At 54.4% G+C, this 23085-nt stretch overlaps 1 protein-coding gene across 3 annotated transcripts; it reads left to right on the top strand.

Annotated features, from left to right (window-relative positions):
• The first annotated feature begins 809 nt into the window (after positions 1-809).
• SMUG1 (single-strand-selective monofunctional uracil-DNA glycosylase 1) lies at positions 810-21177 on the top strand. 3 transcript variants are annotated; one of them, XM_074934818.1, is made up of 3 exons: positions 810-877; positions 11516-11751; positions 18420-21177. In XM_074934818.1, the coding sequence occupies exons 1-3, from the start codon at positions 820-822 to the stop codon at positions 18945-18947; spliced, it is 822 nt and encodes a 273-aa protein (XP_074790919.1). In that variant the 5' UTR covers positions 810-819; the 3' UTR covers positions 18948-21177. The 3 variants fall into 3 exon arrangements, with proteins under 3 accessions (XP_074790919.1, XP_074790917.1, XP_074790918.1); XM_074934816.1 differs by having other exon boundaries at positions 11516-11802; XM_074934817.1 differs by having other exon boundaries at positions 810-881; positions 11516-11802.
• The last annotated feature ends 1908 nt before the right edge of the window (positions 21178-23085 follow it).

Below are 23085 nucleotides of genomic sequence, written 5' to 3'. Positions count from 1 at the left end.
ACCAACACTAACTAAATTATCCCAGCTAGGGCTACCACCTCCCTAGGTAACCCATTCCAGTGCTTCACCATCCTCCTAGTGAAATAGTGTTTCCTAATATCCAGCCTAGACCTCCCCCACTGCAACTGCATTATGTGGCATAGAAACTTGCTCTTCTTTCTCATGTAATTCTATGACTTCAGAAGTTGGGTCTTTTAAAAAAGCATCAAACATTGTGAGACTTGTGATAAAATTGTGAGAATGGGCAAAACTGGGTTTTCTTTAAGAAAAAAGTATCTAGTTCTATTGTTCAACTAACTGCCTATGTCCCTATAACACTAACCCACCCATAACCCTGTGTGTCCCTACAACACACACATACAATCCTGTGTCCTTAAAACAAGCACACACACACCTGTATGTGCATATAACCCCCCCGTGTCCTCATAACACACACACAACCGTGCCCTTATAAAACACACACGCCTGTGTGTCCCTGTCACACCCACACCCCTGTGTCCCTATAACCCCCCCCCCGCATGTTCCTACAACACACACACAACACCTGTGTCCTTATACCCACCCACCTGTTTGTCCTTATAACACACCCACACACCCCCAGCAGTGTGTCCCCTTAACACACACAAACACACACACGTCAAGTGACGCTGCTGGAGTAGTGAACAACGCATCCACATGCTTTTGCCCCTCGGAACTACATCTCCCAGCATCCCCCGTGGCTCTCAGGAGCCTGCTGGGAGCTGTAGTGCGAGGGTGGAAGGCCTGCAGCTGAGTGTCAAGGGGGCGTGGAAGGCGGAAGGACTACAACTCCCAGAGACCATGGCGAGGGCACATGGGAAGCTGGTCACTAAGGGGGAGATCCCTGAGCTTGGAGGAGGCAGGTAAGGGGCGGGCGAGGGGGGGCGGCGCTGAGCCCTGGGGCCCGTAGGGTGAGGCAGGAGGGAAGAGCTGGATGCTGCCCCGGGGGGAGGGGGGGGAAAGAGAATGCAGCTCCCCCTTTGTCTGCCTCCTCCCCCCTGCCATGGGGGGGCTGGGAGGGGGAGTGAAGCAGGGAGAGGAGGGGGGGAGCAAAGACGGGGGGAGCTGGGGGGAGTGAAGAAGGGGGAGAGAAGGGGGCTGGGAGGGGGAGCGAAGAAGGAGGAAGTGGAGGGGGGAGCGAGGGAGGAGGCTGGTAGGGGGAATGAAGGAGGAAGCCGTGGGGGTGCTGGGAGGGAGAGAGGGAGCTGGGAGGGGGAGTGAAGATGGGGTAGAGAAGGGGGTGCTGGGAGGGGGAGCGAAGAAGGAGGAAGCGGAGGGGGGAGTTGGGAGCAGGAGCTGGGAGGGGGAATTAAGAAGGGGAGAGAAGGGAGGGAGTTTGTTCTCTTCCCCCCCCCCCCTTCAGTGGGGGGGGTGGAGCACCCTCTCTGGCACAGCTCTCCGGAGCTGCCCCTCCCTGAGTGTGATGCCCTGGCCTAGCTTGCAGCCTGGGCCAGGCTCCTTGATGTGACTCACCCTGCTCCCCTCCCGCAAGTCATCCCTGTCTGCATCATTCCGTTTCTCATGGCGTGAACCCAGCATGCTTGGCTTTATCATCAGCATAGAAATCTGGGGGCAGCAAATGGGCAGGAGACCAGCGCGCAAAGTGACCTGCAGATAATAGGGGGCAAATTCAGCCTTGAGCCCTGCCCCTGTGGAGCGGGCAGACACACCACAGATACAAAGGAATGGGGGTTTCAAGAGCCCCGACAGCCACACTGCTCCCTCAAGATGAGTTTCTCTTCCTTTTGGCTGCTTGGCCCTGCCCTAGTAGTTTTATATACATAACCAAGTCTCAATCGCTGCACGGACAGCGTGGGATCAGAACCAGAAAGCCTCTCCAAGAGTCTTGGGGAGAGATCCCTGGCATGGAAAAATTTGAGAACTGCCCTACTATGCTCAGCCCAGTTCAGTGGGGCCCAGCCAGTGGTACCATCTCTGATTGTTCCGGTGGACACATTGCTAAGTTGACAAGGCCCTGGGCTATTTCCAGGCAGCAAAAAATCAAGATTGTGCAGGGGTTAGAGCGGGGGATTTGGCGCCAGACAACCTGGCTTCCACCGGTTGTGCCTCTGGCTGGCTGTGTGACCTTCGGCAAGACGGTTAGGTCCATGTTTTTGAAATTGGCTGCTGATTTTGGATGCCCAGATTGTGACACCTTGGGCCTGCTCTTTGAGAAGAGTGGAGAGCCCACAGCTCCTGTGGATTTCAGCTGAGCCTTTGGCTGCTTAGCCCCTTGTGGTGTAAAATTGGGCACCTGAAATCAAGGGTCTTTGTTTAAAATGTTGGCCATCTGTGAAAGGGAAGCAAAGACTGAACCATAGCTGGGCCAACGGATATAGTTTGACGGGTGAGTATTTTCACAGATAGAAAGTGCTGCATTTGGTTCTCTGTGATGGGACATGATTTGCATGGATGAAAATGTTCATGAGTCCCAAATGTTTCCCCAATTTTAGCTCTGCTACAGATGGAGTTTACAAGATCTTTCCATCTCTGCTCCCTTTGTACAACACGACCCGTGCTGGTTGGGATTCATCCATGCAGTGTTTAGATTGGCCAGAGGCGGTGCCCTAGAGCAACTCGGGGTTCTTCCCCTGCAGCGCTTGGGACAGGGAGTAAGAGGTCAGGGCTGGGTATTGAATTAGAATCTCTAGTGTGTTACGGTAGGGACTAGCGGAGAATTAAGGGTGCATTTGAACCCAGGGCTGGAAAAGGGATCCAGAGGAGGCCTGCTGCGGATCCAGGCAGCTCCCACTCCTCTCCATCCCAGCAGCGAGAGTGCAGACACACCCCAAACCAGGTTCCCTCTCAGCCTTAGGCCTGCTGATCCAGCTGCCGTTACAGGGTCCCCATGACAGGCCCTCAGACATTCCGCACTTTGGTGTCGGCCTTGCTCCAGGATGGGGACACACATAATGTAGGCCCTGGAGGCTCTGTGCATGCCCCCGGCCCCTTCCCTGCCCCCGTTTTACTGGTGAAGACCTGGCGTAGTGAGCAGAGCATCCCATTCCACCTAAATAGGGGGCTGTAGGATGATGCCAAGGACCCAGGCAAAATGGGGTGCGATGCCATTGACTTAGGGGTGGTGGTGCCATCTGATGCCTTTTGTGATATTGGAGCTCCCAATGGTAGGCAACAGTCTGGCTTTAACCAGGAGTTCTGTTGGGGGGCAGTTTTTACACTCCTCCCTGCTTGCCCCTATGCCTAGGGAATCTTCTTTTCATCTATGCTCCCCAGCCCCCTGACAGAGGGGAACTTCATCTTCATAGCCCATTAGCAGGGGGTCAAGGACCCAAGGCTCCTTGTGCTGATGGGGTTTGCGATGTGGCTTCCTGTCCCCCCAGGGAACTGAACCAGCAGCTGCCCCGTCGCTCCCCACTGAGCAGCACTCCCATGGTTGTGTCATTGTGGGCCCTGCCTGGGTTTGCACAGGTGACCTGGAGATGAAAGGTTCAGGGACCCATTCCCAGTGCACTCTGTTGGTTTGAGTGGTGCCCCTGTCAGATGTTTAAGGCTGGCCCATCAAGTAATCTGATCTGCTGCTAGCGACCCCTCCGGGCCTGTTTTGCAACCTAGGCCAGGTCAGAGGAGCTGCATTGCAGCCGATGTCAACAGCCCTTAGGCGTTGGACAAACTAGTTTTGCAAAGACTAAGCAGGGCAGAGGCCAGCTGCCTCAGGGGTTGGGGCCTTTGGCAGCTAGGTCAACAGTTCAGATCAGTCCTGTTGAGATGAAGAGCTGTTAGCACTGAATGATGGTGAGTTTGGTAGGTCTCAACATTATTTGTATTACAGTAGCATGTAGACCACCCAAGTATGTTCCCCATTATGCTGGAGGCTGCACGGATCCATGGTGAGATGTCACTGCCCCAAAGAGCTCCTAGCCTATGGGCACAGAAAGGAAGGGACTGGACCTAAGTTGGTGGCATAGCTGGGAATAGAACCCAGGTGTCCTGGATCCCTGGGCAGTGCCCTGCTCTTGGGCCATGCTACCTCAGCCTAGCTTCACTAGACAGATGTACAAGGCATAAAACCCACCATGAAACTTGTCCCCAGTTGGGCAGTCCCAGCAGAGCGGCCTTGGCTGGATGGGCCATGGAGACTCAGCCCCCATCCCAGCTGAGATGTGGGAGGGGATTCTGCACTTGTTGCCTTGGCCTGGGTGTTTGGGGGAAGCAGATTCCAGGGGTTATTTGCTGACACCCTATTTTGCACTCTGTAACATGAGCATCCAACCCAGGAGTGCTTTGCCGGCTCAACCAGTCAGGGAAGCTGAACCACACCATGTGATTTTGCTGATCAGTCGTAGTCAAACTAGTCCAGCTAGAATATTGAGGGATGGGCTTGCAGGGGACCGGGTGGCACTAAGGAAAATCCAGTTATTTGGAGGAAGCTTTGATTGGCTGGCAGCTGCAGGGAACAAGGCGGAGTTATTCACTGCAACCTATTTGCTCAGCTGCAATCTGAGGATGGGGAAGGGGGGCTGACCTAGCTGTACCTGCTTTGTGAATATCTGGGCAACTTCATTCTCCCACTGTGTCCATCGGGCCCCTAAATTCACTCAGCTGGGGAAATGAGCATGCAATCTAGTGACGAAAGCAGGGGACTGGGAGTCAGGACTCCTGGGTTCTATCCCTGGCTGCGGCAGGGGAATGAGGTCTAGTGGGTGGGCGGGCTGGCTGGGAGTCAGGTAAAGATCCAGTTAATGGATTTTCCACCATGATGTAGCTCAGGTGCAAGCCAGCACCTGAAAGCCACCGATTTAGGAGAGGTGGCCTGAGCTTTCTGCAGTGTGGCTACTTTTCTGATTTATTTATTGCTGTAGCACCTGGGAGCCCCAGTCACGGGCCGGGAGCCCCTGCACTAGGCGCTGTGTGAACAGAACAATAAAATGTTCTCTGCCCCAAGGAGCTGCCCATCTAAGTAGTAGGCAAGAGTTACCAAGTGCAGACGGACAGGGATCCCACAGAAGGAAATAGCGAGACTCTCATGCGCTGCTCATCCTGTGGTAGGATCCGAAAGCTGCATGCAGGAATTAGTGGGTGAGATTGGCTGATGCTACAGAGGAGGGTAGAGTTTCAGGCCAGAAGGGTCCATTAGAGCCTCTCTGTCACAGGCCATTCAATGTCACCAGTGACTCCTGTTTTGAGCCCAATGGCAATAGGTAGATGAAACCGTTTTTGTCCTCAGGGGATGTGTGGCCATGAAAGTGCGGGGCACTTGGCCAAGCTGCGACGCTTGCTGCCCTGTGGCAGTGTCCACCCGGGATGTTCCTGTGCGGCAAGCTGGGGCGCTGGAGATTCACACCCTGGCTGGCCGTACAGTAACTCGCCAAGTAGACAGATCCTAAATCCTTGTGCACCACAGGCAGAGAACGGGGGAGACTGAAATGCCACTGATGCCCGAGGCCCCTGTAGTGGCAGGGAACTGATTTGGTGGGATATGCCCAGATGATCCCAACAGGTGATCCGTGCCCCATGCTGCAAAGCAAGGCGAACCCCCCCAAGGTCCCAACCAATCTGAGCGGGGGTGGGTGGGAATTCCTTCCTGACACCCCATCAATAATGGTCCCTTCTGGCCTTCAAATCTATGACCCAAATGGGTGGGAGCTTCCTCCGCCACTGGACAGCAGAAATAATGTCCTATACCCAAACCACGTGATTTAGCTGACCAGTGGTAACAAAGTCAGCCCAACTGGAATATTGTGGGACGGGCTTGCAGGGAACTGGGAGGGACTAAGGAAAATCTAGTCTTTGGAGGAAGCTGGGACTGGCTGTCTCGAGTCTCCAAAGCCCCTCAAATCTAGACCATCCCCATCCCCTGCTGGGGAAATGGCTTGTGACTGATGCTCTGTGGGGAACCTGTTCCGCTAACCTTGTGTCCCATCCCCTTCCTGTGTTAGAAGTTGAAGGCATCCCCTTTTCCAGCAGGTGGGATGGTGCTAATGCATCATCTGGGAGCATGGCATTCCTAGGTGGTTTTCATCTGGGGCAGATGGCTTTATACGCTGCGCAGCTGGCAAGGGTATTGCATTTCGGTGCAAGCAGAGCGTTTGATGATGGGACAACCCCTTCCCCCCTGCACTGAGGGTTTGAGGTTCTCCGGATTAGGAGGAGGTCGGGTGGCAGGATACCCCCATGAGGGCAGAATCAATTCTTTGCTCTGTTTTTTGAGCTCATGATTAATGATATTACCCAGACTGAGATCAGGGCCCTGCTGTGCTTGGGTGCTGGACAGATACAATTCCTGCCCCAAAGACCTCACAGTCTAAATAGACCAGAGGTGTGAGGAGAAACTGAGGCCCAGCTCGAGGAGGTGACTTTACCACAGTAACACAGCAGGTCAGTAGCAGAGCCGGGAACAGAACCCAGCTGTCCTAAGACCCAGGCCAGTGCAGCCACTGCACCACATTGCTGCTCGATCACTTATTAATAACAGCAACAAATTCTGTGCGCTTAGAGGACAGCACATTTTCATCCCTTGACCTCAAAGTGTGTTACAAAGGAAGGTCCATGGTCATTATCCCTATTTTACTGGTGGGGAAACTGAGGCACAGCTTGAGGAAGTGACTTACTCAGTCGCACAGAGAATCAGTGTTGGGGTCAGAATAGTGCCCAGTCTCCTGCTCTTACTGGCAGACACCACCTCCCCTCTGTGAGCTGGGCATAGAACCTAGAAGCCCTGACACTCAGCCCCCCTGCTTTACCCACTAGACACAACTGCCCTCACAGAGTCAGGGATCGAATCCAGGAGTTCTGCTGGATCACACTTTTCCAGCAGATTGTTTCTCCTCCCAGTAGACAACACAAACGTTTTGAACAGGAGAGTCACGAATGTCCCATTCGCAAACACCCTGCTCTCTGGAACAGGCCATCATTGGGGGGTAAAATCAGTGATGCTTTTGGCCTTCCTATTTTGCCACATGCCCGGTGCTTGGCCAGATGCTGGTGAGGAACATGTACTCCACAGTCTAGGCGCTCTCTAGGCTGGGGTTTGGCTCCAACTCCAACAACCGGCATAGCTGCACCAGTGCAGTTTGCGCTGGGAGAGCTCCTGCCTGCTTCGGGGTCAGCTGCATCAGGCCGAGTGCCTTCGCCTGTCTGCCCCAGGGCTGGAGTGGTCTGAGCCCTAGTCAGCTGAATTTGGCACTCTTCAGGGGTGACTTGATCCCAGTCGACAGGGGATCCAGGTCTAGCAGGCAAAGGTCTAACACAGGGGTGGGCAAACTTTTTGGCTTAGCAGGGCCACATCGGAGTTGTGAAACTCTATGGAGGGCTGGGTAGGGAAGGCTATGCCTCCCCAAACAGCCTGGCCCCCTGCCCCCTGTCTGCCCCCTCCCACTGACCACCCCGCTCAGAACCCCCGACCTATCCAACCCCCCTGCTCCTTGTCCCCTGACCGCCCCCTCCTGGGACCCCCCCAACTGCCCCCCCCCGGAACCTCCCCATCCAACCCCACTGCTCCCTGTCCCCTGACTGCCCTGACCCCTGTCCAACCCCCCCCCACACACACACACACGCTCCCTGACACGCCCCTCGGGACTCCCATGCCTATCCAACCCCCCCCACTGCTCCCTGTCCACTGACAGTCACGACCCCTATCCACACCCCCGCCCCCTGACAGGCCCTCTGGAACTCCAGTGCCTGTCTAACCCCCCCTGTCCCCTGACTGCCCCCCAGGACCTCCTGCCCCTTATCCAACCTGCTGCTCAGAGCGGCAGTACTAGTAGCCGCGCCGCCCGGCCGGAGCCAGCCATGCTGCCTGCTCGGCAGCGTGGCTGCGGGGGAGGGGCCGGGGGCTAGCCTCCCTGGCTGGGAGCTCAAGGGCCTGGCAGGACGGTCCCGTGGGCTGTAGTTTGCCCATCTCTGGTCTAACAAGATCCAGTGGTGGAAGTTGAAGCTTGATGCATTGAGACTGGAACTAAGGTGCACGTTATTACCAGTGAGGGTAATTAACCATCAAAGCGATTTACCAAGGGGCGCGGTGGGGTCTCCATCACTGGCAATTTCTAAATCAAGGTTGGACGTTGTTCTAAAAGATCCGCTCTAGTTCTAACAGGAATGATTGTGGGGAAGTTCAGTGGCCTCTGTTACGCAGAGGTCAGACTAAAGGATCGTTGGCCCTTCCGGCCTTGGGATCTATGAAAAATATTCCTGAATCAGAGCTTAAACCCTGACTAACTCTTGTTTGCAGAGTGCTTAGAAATCCTCAAGTGGAAGAGGGGGTGGAAAACAACCTACTATTGTGGGGGTGTTGTGTCAGTCTCTTTGGAAGCATCACCTGTTGGCCCTGCTTCAGGTAGGATGGAGGACCAGCTGAGATCTCCTGGGACACGGCATCCAGTCCCTGCTGTCTCAGCAACCCCATCAGATAAGCCCATTCAGAAATTTAGCAAGCTCCCTCTTCACACTAGTTAGGTCCTTTGCCCCCCACTGTCCTAAGGAGACTGGTCCTGAACTGCCCTCCTTTGATGGTTAGTTCTCTGGCATGTACTATACAGGAGGTCAGATGAGGTGATCACAGTGGTCCCTTCTGGCCTTAGAATCTCTGGATGTGGGAACAAAGCCGCCTCATTTCCACCAGTTTGACGAAAGGGGTTGAAAATGTTATTACAATCTAAGCAAAGAAAATCTCATTCCGCCCCCCCCCCCCCTTCCTGACAGTTCAAGATCAAGTATTGTCTCTCCATGGCTCGAAACGCACACAAAGCATCAGTTATACAGGCCTAGCATTGTTTGCATTGATCCATTTTTTTACTCTGAAAGTAAACGTGCTCATTTTTGATTCAATTAAGGGGCTGCCGCACTGCAAAGGCTGAGAAACGCTGGCCTAGTGGCTGGGACAGTGGATTAGGGCTCAGCAGACCTGCATGCTCTGGGGTTGCCAGGCATACGGTTTTCGAAAAGGGACCCTGGTGGCTCCAGTCAGCACAGCTGGCCGGGCCGCTAAAAGTCTGGCTGGCCACAGCGGTTGGCTCTGTGCGGCTCCCAGAAGCGGCTGGCGTGTCCCTCCAGCTCCTAGGTGGAGGGGCAGCCAGGGGGGCGCCATGTGGTGCTCCTGCCTGCAGTCCAGGCACCACCCTGAGCACTGGCTCCGCAGCTCCCATTGGCTGGGAACCATGGCCAATGGGAGCTGTGGGGGAGGCCCCTGCGAATGGGGGCAGTGCATGGGGGCCCCCCTGGTCACCTCTGCGCCTAGGAGCTAGAGGGACATGTCACTGCTTCCTGGGAGCTGCCTTAGGTAGGTGCTGCCCAGAGCCCACACCCCGAATGCCCTCCGTGCCTTAGCCCTGAGACCTCTCCGACACCCAAACTCCCTCCCAGAGACTGCACCCCCTCCCTCACCTCAACCCCCGGCCCCAGCCCTGGGCCCCCTCCCGCACTCCGAACCCCTCGGCCCCAGCCTGGAACCCAAACCCTTCATCCCTGGCCCCACCCCAGAGCCTGCACCCTCAGCCCAGAACCTGTACCCCCTTCCGTACCCCAACCCCCTGCCCCAGCCCAGAGCCCCCTCCCACACTCCAAACCCCTCAGCCCCAACCTGGAGCTCCCTCCTGCACCCCAAGCCCCTCAGTCCCACCCCATAGCCCTAGCCGGAGCCCTCAGACCCTCCTGCACCCCTGCCCCAGCCTGGTGAAAATGAGTGAATGAGCGAGAGTGGGGGAGAGCGAGCGATGGAGGGAGAGGGCAGGGTCGGGGCCTTAGAGAAGGGGCAGGGCAAGGATGTTCAGTTTTCTGCAATCAGAAAGTTGGCAACCCTAAGCTCGGCCTGCTGGGTGATTGTGGGCAATTCACTTCCCCTGTCTGTGCCTCAGTTTCTCCTGCTGTCCCTTGTCTGTTTAAACTGAAAGCTCTCTGGTTGGGGACTGTCTTTTTGTTCTCTGTTTGGACAGCTCCTAGCACATTCATCTGATGGGCTCCTAGGTGCTATTGTAATACACCTAATAAACGTACAGCACCTAGCACAGTGTGGTCCTGGCCTAGATGCTACCATAATGCACCTAAATATATTGTACAGTACCTAACATAATGGGGTCCTGGCTCATAACTGGGGCTCTGAGATGCTACCGTAATACACCTAATAAATATTGTACAGTGCCTAGAGCACAGGGGTCCTGGCCCATGACTGAGGCTCCCAGGTGCAGCTGTAATACACATAATAATAATAATAATAATGGGGTCCTGATCTTTGTTGTGTGCTACCGTAATTGAGTGATAATGCTCCTTGCAAGCGCCTGATGGTTGGGCTCTTGGAAGGTTAATTTTCTCCTCCCTCACATGCGGAAGTGCGAATCTGGGTTTTGTAGGGGGTGTGTGTGTGTGTGTTTAATCACAGCACAAAGCATTTATAGATTATTTACAGTAATGGTTTGTATCTGAGCGAATGCTTTACTAATTACAGTAATAAAAAAGGCTATAAAAAGCACATTCCCCGTGGAGGGATCTATGTGGAGGTCCTTCTTGGTTCACTTGTAACCAGGGCTACAATGAAATCACTCATCTGAGTTACAGCACAGAAAGAATTCTGGTACAAAATAGGCTGCCTGGGGATGTGGGATTGGGATACGAGGCCTTTCTCCTCTAGGGGGCGCTGGCTCTGATCTGGCCCCAGAGTGGGGGGACTGGCTGGTTCAGAGGAGATAGGCTCCATATCCCATTACCCCATTTCCTCTAGGGGGCACCAGTTCCAATCTGGCCCCAGGCTGCTGGTGGGGGGCGGAGGGATGGCTCGGGAGATCAGGGAATGGAATATGGGGCTTTTTTCCTCGGGGTGGGGGGGAAGAGGATGGACTGGTTGTGTTCCAGATGCAGGGTTGGGGGATTGACTAGCTCAAGGGGGTGGGTAATGGGATATGGGGCCTTTCCTGTTGGGAATACTGGCTCCTATCTGCATCAGGCTCAAGGGACTGGTTGGTTTAGGAGAGATTGGGGAATGGGATATGGGGCCTTTCACCTGTAGGGTCCCCAGTTCCAATCCAGGTCATTGGCATCAGATGCTCGAGGGTGCTCAGTCTAGAGCACATGTTAAAATCTGGCCCAGGTCAGGACCCAGCTGGCTCAAGGGGACGGTGCTGCCTTTCACCTTGAGGTTGTAGGTTTGAATCAGGTTCCTGGCCAGGAGGACTGGGTAGCTTGGGATGGAGTCTTTGACCCTGAGGGCGCCAGCTCCCATCTGCCTGGGTCAGCGGGGATGACCCATCCACAGCGGCCTCTGTCAGGCGAGTTTGCTTGGTCTTGCGCTGACTCGGAGTGGGACCAAGCTGTGCGTGTGCCCAGAGCCTCCACTATAGCTGGTCCTCTGTTGGCAACCCCAGCAATGACCCAGCTCCCCTCTTCACCCTGGCAGCAGGCGCTTGGAGCTGTACAAGCCCTGTGGATAAGCAAGGGGTGGGGGTGGGAATCTGTTCCCTCACAAGGGATCTTGAAAATGGCCCCCAAACGTCACACGTCTCCCCCACCTCTCCTGCCGGGTGGTTCTTACTAGCTAGTGTTTGTTTGGCAGGAGATGGCAGCATGATGGAGCAGCTGGATGTGCCCCTCGGTGCCACCCCTGTGGGTCCGGCCTTCCCCCAGGGGGATGTCCTGGCCACCCAGTTCCTGCAGGCCGAGCTGGAGCAGAACGTGCGTCTCAGGGAGCTCTCCTTCCTCGACCCTGTCCGCTACATCTACAACCCTCTGGAATATGCCTGGGAGCCCCACGAGGACTACGTGAGGAGATATTGCCGTTCCCCCAAAGAGGTGCTTTTCCTCGGCATGAACCCCGGCCCCTTCGGGATGGCACAGACCGGGGTAAGGCAGCCTGCCCCATAGGGTGCACCTGGGCAAGGGGGGCGAACGGGAAGGTGAGGATTGGGAGCAACGACTGTGGGCAATGTCCCAGCCCCATTGGGCATTTGCCCCTTGATTTCAGTGGGGCCAGCATCTCGCCCCGGGTTGTTATGGGCCCTAGAGCCCCTTAAGGCTTTAGGCAAGACCAGTCTCTCCACATTCAAACTGGAATCTTGTGGGCAGGGAGAGAATTGGGACATGTCTTGAGTTGCATGGTGGGTGCATTGGAAGTGCCCATGAGACGCTCCTGTACCTACTGACCACAGCCAGTGTCGGGTGATTGCTGGTGGGGGGGGGATGAGACCTCGCACATTTGCACCAATGGGCCAGATCCCCAGGGGGTATCAATCGGCCATAGCTCCATGGAAATCAATGGGGCCAGACCCCTGCGAGTGTCAATCAGCCGTAGCTGCATGGAGTCAAATAACGCTAGTATCTGCATTATAGCAGAGCCTAGAAGCCCCAACCAAGATCTGGATGTACGCCCGGTGCTGCACGTACGCATAACGGGAGGCCGTCCCTGCTCCATGGAGCTCACGATCTACATATATAAAGAGCGGGAGGGGAAACTGAGGCATGGAGGGCGACTTGCCCAAGGTCACATGGCAGAGCTGGGAATAGAACCCAGGTGTCCTGGTCTAGTGCTGTACCCTTTGGACCATGACACATTTTGACAATGTACTTCTAGCCCCGCACTGGGATAGCCCGGAGCAGTAGCCCAGAAGCTTGCGTTGTTCAGTGGCTGCAGCTGGGAGCCATGAGCCGCTTGATTGATACGATGCAGCTGGTTAATATTAATGGCATTAATTCGGGGAGTAATTAGGCGCCTGCACTGCAGCAGGATCTCCTGCTCGTTAATGCTCATCTGCCCAAAGAGCTGCAGCTCCCTCACGTGTTGCTTGTGTAGCAGGCTCTAAGATCCTGGTTCCCTGTGCCCAGGCGGGACCAGTGTTCCCTGCTGCCTCCCCTAACGTTTGACTGGTCGGGGGCCATGCAGATCCACTCCTGCTTTGATGCCATGCCAGGAAGCGGAGGCCACATTTCAGAGCAGAGCGGAAAGCTGCTGTCAGAGTCCAGGGCTTGCGAAGATATTGCAAAGCGTGAATGCATGCGCACGTGTGTGTGTGTGTTTGTGTGATTGCTGCCCTCTACTGGATGGAACCAGAACTGCTCAGCTGTGTGTCATAGGCTCTGTACTACTAATGGAGAGTCTCCTTTTGCTCAGTGAGAAGACCGAGGGTCCTGTGGTTTGGACCCTACCCTTGCACTTGGGAGACTGTGGTTCAAGCATCTGCTTGGCCGCAGCCTTCATGCGAGACTTTGGGGGAGTCTCGTATCTGCTCAGTGCTTCAGTTTCCCCCATATGTTCCATGGGGATGATAGCCCTGCCTCACAAGAGGGTTTTGGGGTGCTCAGATACAGTGGTAATGGTTCTGTGTAAGTACTCTGGATAGACTGAGTTTCCTGTCTGGCCGTGATTTGTTACAGTGGTTTAGTCTTGCAGTTTGTTTAGTTTGTGAATGCAGCCACCTCTGGGGTGGGACACAGCAATTGTTTACACTTCACCCAGCACTGAAATTATTGTTATTACGATTATTTTATTATTGATGAGTATTGTGGTAGTACCTAGGACAGCAATTTTCAAACTTTGTGAGTGGAGCCCCACCTTTGAATTAAAATTTTTGGTTGCGACCCCTCCCCCGTGGGGGTTTCAGGGTTGGGGAAGGTGCCTGCAATGGTCTCTGGGGGCAGAGTCAGCACTGAGCAATAGGCTGGGTGGCCCGCTGAGGTGAGTCAGAGGTTGGAGGTGTCGCTTCCTCCCTGAGCCCCCCCTGCATGGCCGCTTGTTCCCCCGCACCCCTCAAACGTTCCTCCGCACCCTCCTAAGGGGGTGCAACCCCCAGTTTGAAAACCTCTGATCTAGGAGCCCCAGTCATGGATCAGCACCCCCTCATTGTGCTTGGCACTGTACAAACACAGAACGACAAGACAGTCTCTGGTCTAAAGAGCGCCCAATCTAAATGCAGCCACCTCTGGGGTGGGATGCAGCAGCTGTTTAACAGCAGCACTTTAGGAAAGGAAGTGAAGAAGGACGCTTTGTCCATACGAAGCTGCAGGGAGGGACTTTAAGGTAACAAGAATAATGGAGTTTGACCAGGAAAACCATGTCACAGGAGGATCATGGGTAACACCTTAGCCCTGCTGTCACCCAGGGGTCTGTCCAGCCAGCTCCCTCCCAATCCCAGCTCTAGGGCCTGATCCGGCCTGTACCACACTCAGGATCTCAGTGGGCATTTGAATAGAAGGGTGGCCAGTTTATCCAAGTGACTGGCAGAGGAGGGGAGGCAGCACCCTGTGACTACTTCCTCCCCCCCACCCACTTACCCATAGTTGAATCCATTTGCAGAGGGCCAGAAAATGGGAGAGGAGCCCATGTCTCACTCACTGGATGATGTGAGGGGACGGGAGAGCAAGATGGAGACCCCCTCCCCCAAGCCCCTTCTCCCCTCCCGGTGCCTGACAGCTGCTCCATCACTGATCCCCTCTGACAGCCCCTGGTCCTGGGGTCAGAGGTCAAAGGATCAGCTAAACAAATCATTCAATAATGCGCTTTAATTTATATTGGGGGTCGGGGGGGGGGGGATGTCTCCCGCCAAGCTGCATTTGTCCAGCTGCTAATTGGCAGATCTGGCAAGCAGGGGTGAGGGGAGGCATTATCTTGACATTAGACCCAGGGGCAATCGATAGACTGGGGAGGGTGTTTTGTGGGGGCTGGGGGCTGCAGAGGGCGAGATTGGCGTCTCCTGAAATACAGTTACAGATCAGGGCAGCGCAGGGCCAGGACCGCGAGGGCTGCTGCGGCAGGACCCCAGCACTGGGGGAGGGTGGGACCCCATGGTATTTTGTATCAATTAAACTTGGGGGCGGGGGGGTTGGCGAATAATGCAGCAGCCGGCTTCATTTGGCCGTGGTGTCTTTGTCCATGGTTCCTTTCTGGGGGCCAGCAGGGTTGGGAGTCTGTGGGTGGTGGCAGCAGATCTGTAGCCAGGGTGCGTGCTGGGGGCTCTGGGTTAGGATCCTTCCACCCCCTTGTGATGCCATTGCCCCCGTTTATTGCACTCAGCCCTTGTTCCCAGCTTTCCCAATCCCCCTTCTGCCTCCAGAAACCACATCTGGGCATCTTCCCTCGACTCCATCTTCCTCCCTTCCGATCCCCTGCCATGCTAGCCCCTCCCCAGTGTGGCTTCCCCTGTCCGGCTCTCGGGGCAGCCTCCTTTTAACAAGGAGTCTGTGTGCACTTCGGGGGTGAGGAAGCATGGCACAGTGGTTAGGGCACCAGCCTAGGATGCAGGAGATATGGGGTCAAATCCTTCTTCTGCTACAGACTTCCCTGTGTGAGCTTGGGCAAGTCCCTTAGCCTCAGTTGCCCAGATGCGGATAATAGTCCTGCCAGGGGGCTGTGTGGGTAAATACATCTGAAATTTTGAGGTGCTCAGAGGCTGTGGTGATGGAGGCCTGAGATAGATAGCAACTCTCATGCTCCAGGGAGAAGGCTGGTTGTAGGAGTCAGGAAGGTTTTGTTTTTCCTACCACGCCAGATCCACAGCTCCCAGTGTGATGCTCCTACCCAGATTCTCCAAAGAGCCCAGCTCCTGACATGCCGCGTGCTTGAAGATCTGGCACTTGTTAGCTCTGGGCCTCCCCCGGGGGCCGACTCGGGGCTCAGATCCCGTACTGTCCGCCCCAGTCTCCTCCTTCCCCTTCCCCCACCCAACGTAGATGCTTCCAGCCTTTGTGCTCCTTCTCTGCTCCCTTTCCAAATAACCTCCATCCCATGGGCTGTGTGTGTGTGTGTCAGGGAGCAGAGCCACCATGCCCCTCGCGGGTGACCAGATGGCAGTGGTCTGAGTGCAGCCTCTGACCTCCAGGGTGCAGGTCTGGCCTGGTGGCCCTTGTGAAATGAACTGAGGGCCAAGGTGGCTGCACCATCTAATGCACCATGCTAGTGGGCGCTGACTGGCCGCCTCCTTGCCCATCTCAGCAGAGGCAAAGGTTGGACTGGGCTTTAACTGCCCTCCGGCCACAGGTGGACAGCAGCCGCAGCCCACGAATGGTGAGTCCGTGTGCGTAGCTTGCTCCGCTGCTATCTGAGCTGTGCACTCCAGCCCCCGGAGCTGGCTGCCTGGCGGCCACTAAATTCTCATTAAGGAGAAAATAACCAGGATCCTCTACAGAACCCTGCACCAGCAGAGACCAGCGAGTGCCTTGTATGGGGAAATCGCGGCCTCTTGTGTCTCCTCTCACACCCCCCCATGCCCTGCCGCTCTGCTAACATAGCCCAGTTTCTCTTCTCTGCAGCTGGGTCCCCGCTGACCCCCATCCCTCATGGCCTAGTGTGTCACCCCTCAATGCGGGCGGCATGAGGGGGGAAGCTCTACGGCTCCAGTATGGTAACAGTTCCCCCCGTTTCCCCTCTGATCTCTGCCTGCAAATCTCTCTCTTCCCCACACTCATCTCCAGCCAGATGCAGCCTCTACAGGCTCTTTCCTGCCCCATTGGCCTGACGCTGGTGGGGTGCTCCCTGCAGGGAGCTGGGTGCTCAGTCCCAACGGTCCTAAGGCAGCTTCTCCGTGTCAGGTCCCATCCAGCAGAGAGCATTTGGGTTCCTTTTAGGCGAGTGTATGGGGTGGGGGGTGGCATCTCTGCTGAGGCTGCTGGCAAGGGGGACCAGCTGGGATGGAGGCCTCTGGCAGTGGATTTTTAGAGGTCCAATGGCTACAGATCCGCTGCCCCTCCCCACAACTCCCATCGGCCTGAGCAGCTGCAAATGAACCCACCAGGATCTGGAGTGCGGGTCCCGAGCTGCCTCCTCCTGGGAACCTGGACTGAATCCGAACCCGGTCGGGTCCCAGTGGTGGAATGCTCTGCATCCCAATGGCACTCCCCAGAGGCTGGCACAGCCCCTCCACACCCCACTTCATTAGCCTTTCAGCTGCAAAGGGTCCAGGTTGTTGTTGGCCCCAGATGACATAAGTTTGCTGGCAGCTGCCTGGGAGTCTCCACTTAGGAGCTCTTGAGGACTGGCACAGAGGGAGGCAGGGGGCTGCAGGTCAGGATTGAGGGGCATCGGCAGAACTGGGGGGAGCCCAAGGCTGGAATAGCATGAGGCTGTGGATTGGGATTGTGGGGCACCAGAAGAGTGGGGGGCGGGAGGGAGGAAGCCCAGAGCTGGGGTAGCAGGAGGCTGCAGATTGGGATTGAGGGGCACTGGCAGACTGGGGGGAGAGGTGGGGAAGCCCAGAGCTGGGGTAGCAGGGGGCTGTGGGTCAGGATTTAGGGGCATCGGTAGAGCTGAGTGTGATTCTCACTCTCTCCCCATCTGGCCCATCAGTAAACAGCCTGCATTATTATTTTGGGGGGTGGTCCTGGGGGAGGGAGCCCCTGGTGGTGAGGGGGTGGGGGGCTACCAGCAGATTGAGGTTCAGTGGGGAGAGATAAATCCTGCCCTGTGGGATTGACTCCTGTTACCTCCTTAATTGGGAGTGGGGTAATTGTACCAAGTCTCCCCTCCCCAGCCCTGCTCTGGGGGCCTGCATGGGGGGCTCTCGGACAAGTGGGGCACCCAGTCAGTCCCAGGCATTGGCCTGTGTCTGTGTTAGGATGGAGAAGGGTGAAGCAATGTCTCCTCCCTGCCCCTTCTGCGGTGGCATCAATTCTCTGTGGCTGTGGTACAGCGGGATCCTAATGCCAGCCTGTTAGAGATGGGGCCACTTCCTACCAGGGAGTGCTTCCTTCCTCTGCCTGGCTGCATAACTGGTGGCGGGAGGGGGAAGAGGGGGGGAGGAGGGGCAGAGAAGAGCCCTGGCTGCTTGCTCAGGCCTGGCAGGGATGGCTCTGGGCATGGGGCCATGCAGATCGTCCATGGGGGGCTGTTTGCTGGGGCAGAGGGTTGCGGGAGGGGGCTTGGTTGTCTCTGCTTTTTCTGACCAAGTGGGTAAAAGGGAGAGGGGTTAGATAAAGGGGGCTGGGAGTCAGGGCTCCTGTATTCAGTTCCCAGCTCTCAGAGAAGACTGGGGTCCAGTGGTTAGAGCAGGGGTGGGGAATTTTGAGCCAGGACTCCTGGGCTCCATTCCAAGGACTAGAATAAAATAAGTGTTGTTTTTAGACAATGTCTGTATAGCAGCAGTGGCCAGAGGCCCAGATCCAGAATGGGGACTCAACCATCCCAGCATGCTGGCCACTGCACAGACTGAGAGACAGCCCTGCCCCAAAGAGCTTGCACTCTGAATAGACAAAGGGTGGGAGGGGAAACTGAGGCACAGAGCAGGGGGAATGATTTGCCCTAGGTTATCCAGCAGGCCAATGGCAGAGACGGGACCAGGACGCAACTCTCCTAACGTGATGCTTTAGCCACTAGGCCACACTGCCTCCCATGGTGTCTACCTCCTTTGGCTTCCTTGGGGCTCTTGGCTTTAGCCCATCAATGGCTGTGGCTCCGGCTCCATGGCTCCCCCTGATGGAGGAGGTGGGGTCTTGCTGGTCAGGCTCCTCTCTGACCCTGCTCTTGTTCCCCACAGGTGCCCTTTGGAGAGGTGCGCCACGTCCGGGAGTGGCTACAGATCCGCGGGCAGGTGTCTAAGCCAGCCCAGGAGCACCCCAAGAGACCTGTCCTGGGGCTGGAGTGCCCCCAGACAGAGGTGAGCGGTGCCCGCTTCTGGGGCCTCTTCCGCTCGCTGTGCCCTGAGCCTGAGGCCTTCTTCCGCCGCTGCTTCGTCCACAACCACTGCCCACTGCTCTTCATGAGCCAGAGCGGCAAGAACCTGACGCCAGCCGACCTGCCAGCCGCCCAGCGTGAGCGCCTGCTGCAGGTCTGCGACGACGGGCTGGCCCAGGCCGTGCGCCTGCTCAGTGTTGCCATGGTGATCGGCGTGGGCCGCTTCGCCGAGCAGCGGGCCCGCAAGGCCCTGGCCTCGGCTGGCCTCCAGGTCCGGGTGGAAGGCCTGATGCACCCCTCGCCCCGCAACCCCCTGGCCAACAGGGGCTGGGAGGCCATTGCCAAGGCCAGGCTGGAGGAGCTGTGTGTCCTGCCCCTGCTGATGGGCTGAGCCTGGGGCAGGGAGGGCACCCCCTGCTGAAGACACTCACTGGGTCTCATTCATGGCTGATGCTCCTGGCTACCTAGGACATACATTTCTATTGCCGTAGCCGCTGACTAACAGATAACAGGAGCCCTGTCCTGAAGGCTGGGACTTCCTGCACCAACACTACCTCCCCATACCGCCACCTGGGATCTTGTTACCCCACATCTACATCCCCCATAGGGGGCTGCAGAGGGGTGGCCTTGGGTTCTGCTCTCAGCTGGTGTCTGATGGAGACAGGGACTGCAGCCTTCAGATCCTCATGAGCTGGGGGTTTGGTTCAGGCCTGTCTTCAGTTCTGCCACCTGCTGTGGCCGGGACCAGTCCTGGTTGGATGGGCAAGTCAGATCCTTCCACCCCCGCCTTGTTAGAAACCAGTTTGGTTCCCATGCCGCTTGGCCCCCTTAACACTGAGATGAGCTGGTGTTTGACATCAGGAGGCAGCTTGGAGTTCTGACCAATTTACACCAGCCCAGATCCACCCCCTGGTGTCCTGTTGTGATGGGATCCCTGGGGTACGACCTGGAACTGTGGGACTGCTGTGCCCCCTTAACCATGTTTTGCCAACCCCCTCCAGGGGCTGTTATCATTCAGCACCAGCATGCAGGGACACACTCAGCTAAGTTGCATGAATGGTCTCCAAGCCACTCCTGAACTATGCAGAGTGAAACACCAGCACATCTCCCAAGCCCCCAGCCTTGCACCCCAGAAATATACTGTCTTACACTGCTCAAGACCTATTCTTGAACCGTGCAAGCTCATTAATTAGTTTGCCCCTTCGTCAAAAGATAGGGGACATTCACCAGCCTTTGTAATCTGAGCAGATTCCCCAAGCACTTTAGACAAACTCATTGCTAAGGATAAAATATTAAAATAAAATCTATCTTCCTATAGTTAATAAACTTACGTGATTATCAGTGTTTAGGCCCAGAGGTCAAAGTGGGTTACATAAGAAATAAAAATAGACTTGCAGTCTAAATTCTAACTTGAACAGACAAAGAAAGATTTACATCAAACAGCTTTTCTTACCCCCCTGGATGTTGCAGGTAGGTTACAGTTCTTAATACACAGGCTGGATCTCTCTGTCAGCCTGGGACAAGTCTCCTCAGTTCAAAGCCTTTGTCTTCCCAGCATTCTTGTTTCTTTCAGCATAGGTAGGGGAGGAGAGAGGACAAATGATGATGTCACTGTCCCTTTTTTAATACTTTCTTCCAGGTGCTAGGAAGATCCTTGCTGTGACATGGGGGTTAGGCAGCTCCCATTGGGTATGTGGCCTCTCTGAGGAGTCTCAAAGAGTGAATTCTTCTTGATGGGCCATCAACACATGTCTGGCTGGTCCTGATGTAAATCTGTCTTGTCAGTTGTTCCTTTGTTACCACTGAAAGGCCAGCTTTGGGCGTTTCCCGCTTACCAAGTATCTCAGTTGTGATGTTGCCCCCCGTAATGCTTTATGGAAATATGCTTATGAATGTATTTGTGACATAACAGGAATATGTTTTATGCTACATATTCCATGTAACATATCTCTGCAAAGGTTATGATCTACTGAATATATTCATCTTATTTGTATGCATGTATCACTTTTATATTCGAAGTTATGAATATTGGTTGTGTACTTGTTTGATTTTAAGTAGCCTTAGTAAGGCATTTGGTCAGCTTCTTAAGAAAGGAATTTGCAAGTTAAGTGCCCAATCAAGAAACACTTAATGGACAATGGAACCTTGGAAGACTGCAATCCACATAAGAAGTCTACCTGGGGATGTTCAAAGTAGCATGTGAACAATGGCTGCCACCTGTAAAGTTCTGAGTCATGCATAGGCATGTTACTTGCCCATGTGACTCCAAAACTCCAGCTTGCCGCTGGATTCTGCATAGGAGAGAGGAGCGGGTCTCCACCCACAAGAGAGAGTCTATTTAAGCCCCTGGGAGACCCCTCCATTTTGTCTTCAGCTGGCTCAAGAGAGAGCCTCTTCACCCGCAAGGATACCTGAACGAAACTGGAACAAAGGACAGTAACTACAGGGGGTGTGAGTGATTGCTGGACCCAGACTAAAAGGAGACTAGTCTGTAAAAGAAGCTTACTGGAACATCTCTGAGGGTGAGATTTCATCTGCAATCACTTTCCTACTGTATTAGGCTTAGACTTGCATGTTTTATTTTATTTTGCATGGTAATTTACTTTCTTCTGTCTGTTATTACATGGAATCACTTAAATCCTACTTTTTATATTTAATAAAATCACTTTTTACTTATTTATTAACCCAGAGTATGTATTAATACCTGGCGGGGGGGAGGGGGGTGCAAACAGCTGTACATATCTCTCTATCAGTGTTATAGAGGGTGAACAGTTTCTGAGTTTACCCTGTATAAGTTTTATACAGGGTAAAACGGATTTATTGGGGGTTTGGACCCCATTGGGAGCTGGGCATCTGGGTGTTGGAGACAGGAACACTTCTTAAGCTGTTTTCAGTTAAGCCTGCAGCTTTTGGGGGACGTTGTTCAGACCTGGGTCTGTGTTTGTAGCAGGCTAGCATGTCTGGCTCGAACGAGGCAGGGCACTGAAGTTCCAAGCTGGCAGGGAAAATGGGCTCAGAGGTAGTCTAGGCACATCAGTTGGCAGTTCCCAAGGGGTGTTCTGTGATCCAACCCGTCACATCAGTATCGATCATAGAGCAATACTTCACAACTTCCCATACAATGATCATACGTACAGTTCAGCATGGTAGTAATGTTCAGTGGCTTAAGACTCTTTAAGTCATACCTCACAAGACAGACTTTGTACCAAACATATAATCATATCACAGTGGTGAATATGGGTGCGCCAGGGTGCTACAGAGTGTCACACCTGTCCAGCACCCTCTTTTGACCTTGCCAGCCCAGCCCAGAATGTGGTCATGGCCTGACGTCCAGCACCAGACATGTGCTGATCATTGACTGGATGCCGAATCCAGTTTGGCACCTGTCTGCCAATCCTAAGTCTTGGGTGTCATCGTAACCCACTGATGAGTGTGTGTTACAGGGTCTTCTCTGTGCTGATGCACAATGGATGTGAATTGTTACAGCCCATTCCCCTGTAGAGACTTGGCTCAAGCTGTAGTGGCTTACACTGTTAGCTCTGGGGGTCCCTGATTCAATCCCTCATGCGTTGGTCAAGAGGGTGGCTATCCTCTTAGCATTCCCAGATGCAGCCCTGTGTTGCTGGGTTTGAAGTCTGAGTGAGAGCGAGACTAAATGCATGCTAATCTTTTGGAGTCTGTACATCAAAGATTTTTGAGACGCAGGGTTTGGGTTCTGGGCTGCTTCTGTTTTTGTTGGATTTTTAGAGAGGCAATAAAATTAATAAAAAGAAAAAAATCAGGGTAAAAGCGAAGCGCACTAAAATGTGAAATTGGCAAAAAACAAAAACAGCCAACTCCCTCCAGGGCTAATCCTTCAGGCAGAAATGGGCAAAACAAAGGATAGAAAAACTCTTTCATGGAAGGATATCTCAATGATTATGGTGCTAGCCTGGTACATGAAAGAGCTAGGTTCAGTGCTCTGCCACAGACTCCCTGTGTGACATTGAGCTAGTCACTTAGCCTCTTTGTGCCTCAGTTTCCCCATCTGTGCAATAGGGGTAATAGCACTGCTATGCCTTAAAGGGGTGTGTGTGAGGATAAATGCATTGAAGATTGTGAGGTGCTCAGATGTTATGTTATTGATTGGGAGGGGAAGCAGTTTTGCTTTTTTTAATGCACCTTTAATTTTTTTGGTTTGCTTTTGTCCAGACTTATTTAGCTCAAACACCCAAGGAGTGTTTGGGAGAAAAGATGTCTCTGTTAAAGACAGGTTTCAGAGGAGCAGCTGTGTTAGTCTGTATCCGCACAAAGAACAGGAGGACTTGTGGCACCTTAGAGACTAACAAATTTATTAGAGCATAAGCTTTCGTGGGCTACAGCCCACTTCATCGAATGCATAGGATGGAACATATAGTAAGAAGGTATATATACATACAGAGAAGGTGGAAGTTGCCATACAAACTGTAAGAGGCTAATTAATTAAGATGAGATGTTAAAGATGCCATTCAGAAAGCTCCCAGTTCACCTCTCCAAGTCATAAAATCATA

This window comes from Natator depressus, chromosome 20, assembly GCF_965152275.1.
Source record: "Natator depressus isolate rNatDep1 chromosome 20, rNatDep2.hap1, whole genome shotgun sequence".
NCBI lineage: Eukaryota > Metazoa > Chordata > Testudines > Cheloniidae > Natator > Natator depressus.
The sequence above is the reverse complement of the archived record's forward strand: the minus strand, read 5'-3'. Positions and strand labels throughout refer to the sequence as shown.

Bases quoted from the DNA above. Each gene is read 5' to 3' on its own strand.
- SMUG1 (XM_074934816.1), top strand. From the start codon at position 820: ATGGCGAGGGCACATGGGAAGCTGGTCACTAAGGGGGAGATCCCTGAG. The intron at 878-11,515 runs GCAGGTAAGGGG...TTTGTTTGGCAG, and splicing joins GATCCCTGAGCTTGGAGGAG to GAGATGGCAGCATGATGGAG. The intron at 11,803-18,419 runs GTAAGGCAGCCT...TGTTCCCCACAG, and splicing joins TCGGGATGGCACAGACCGGG to GTGCCCTTTGGAGAGGTGCG.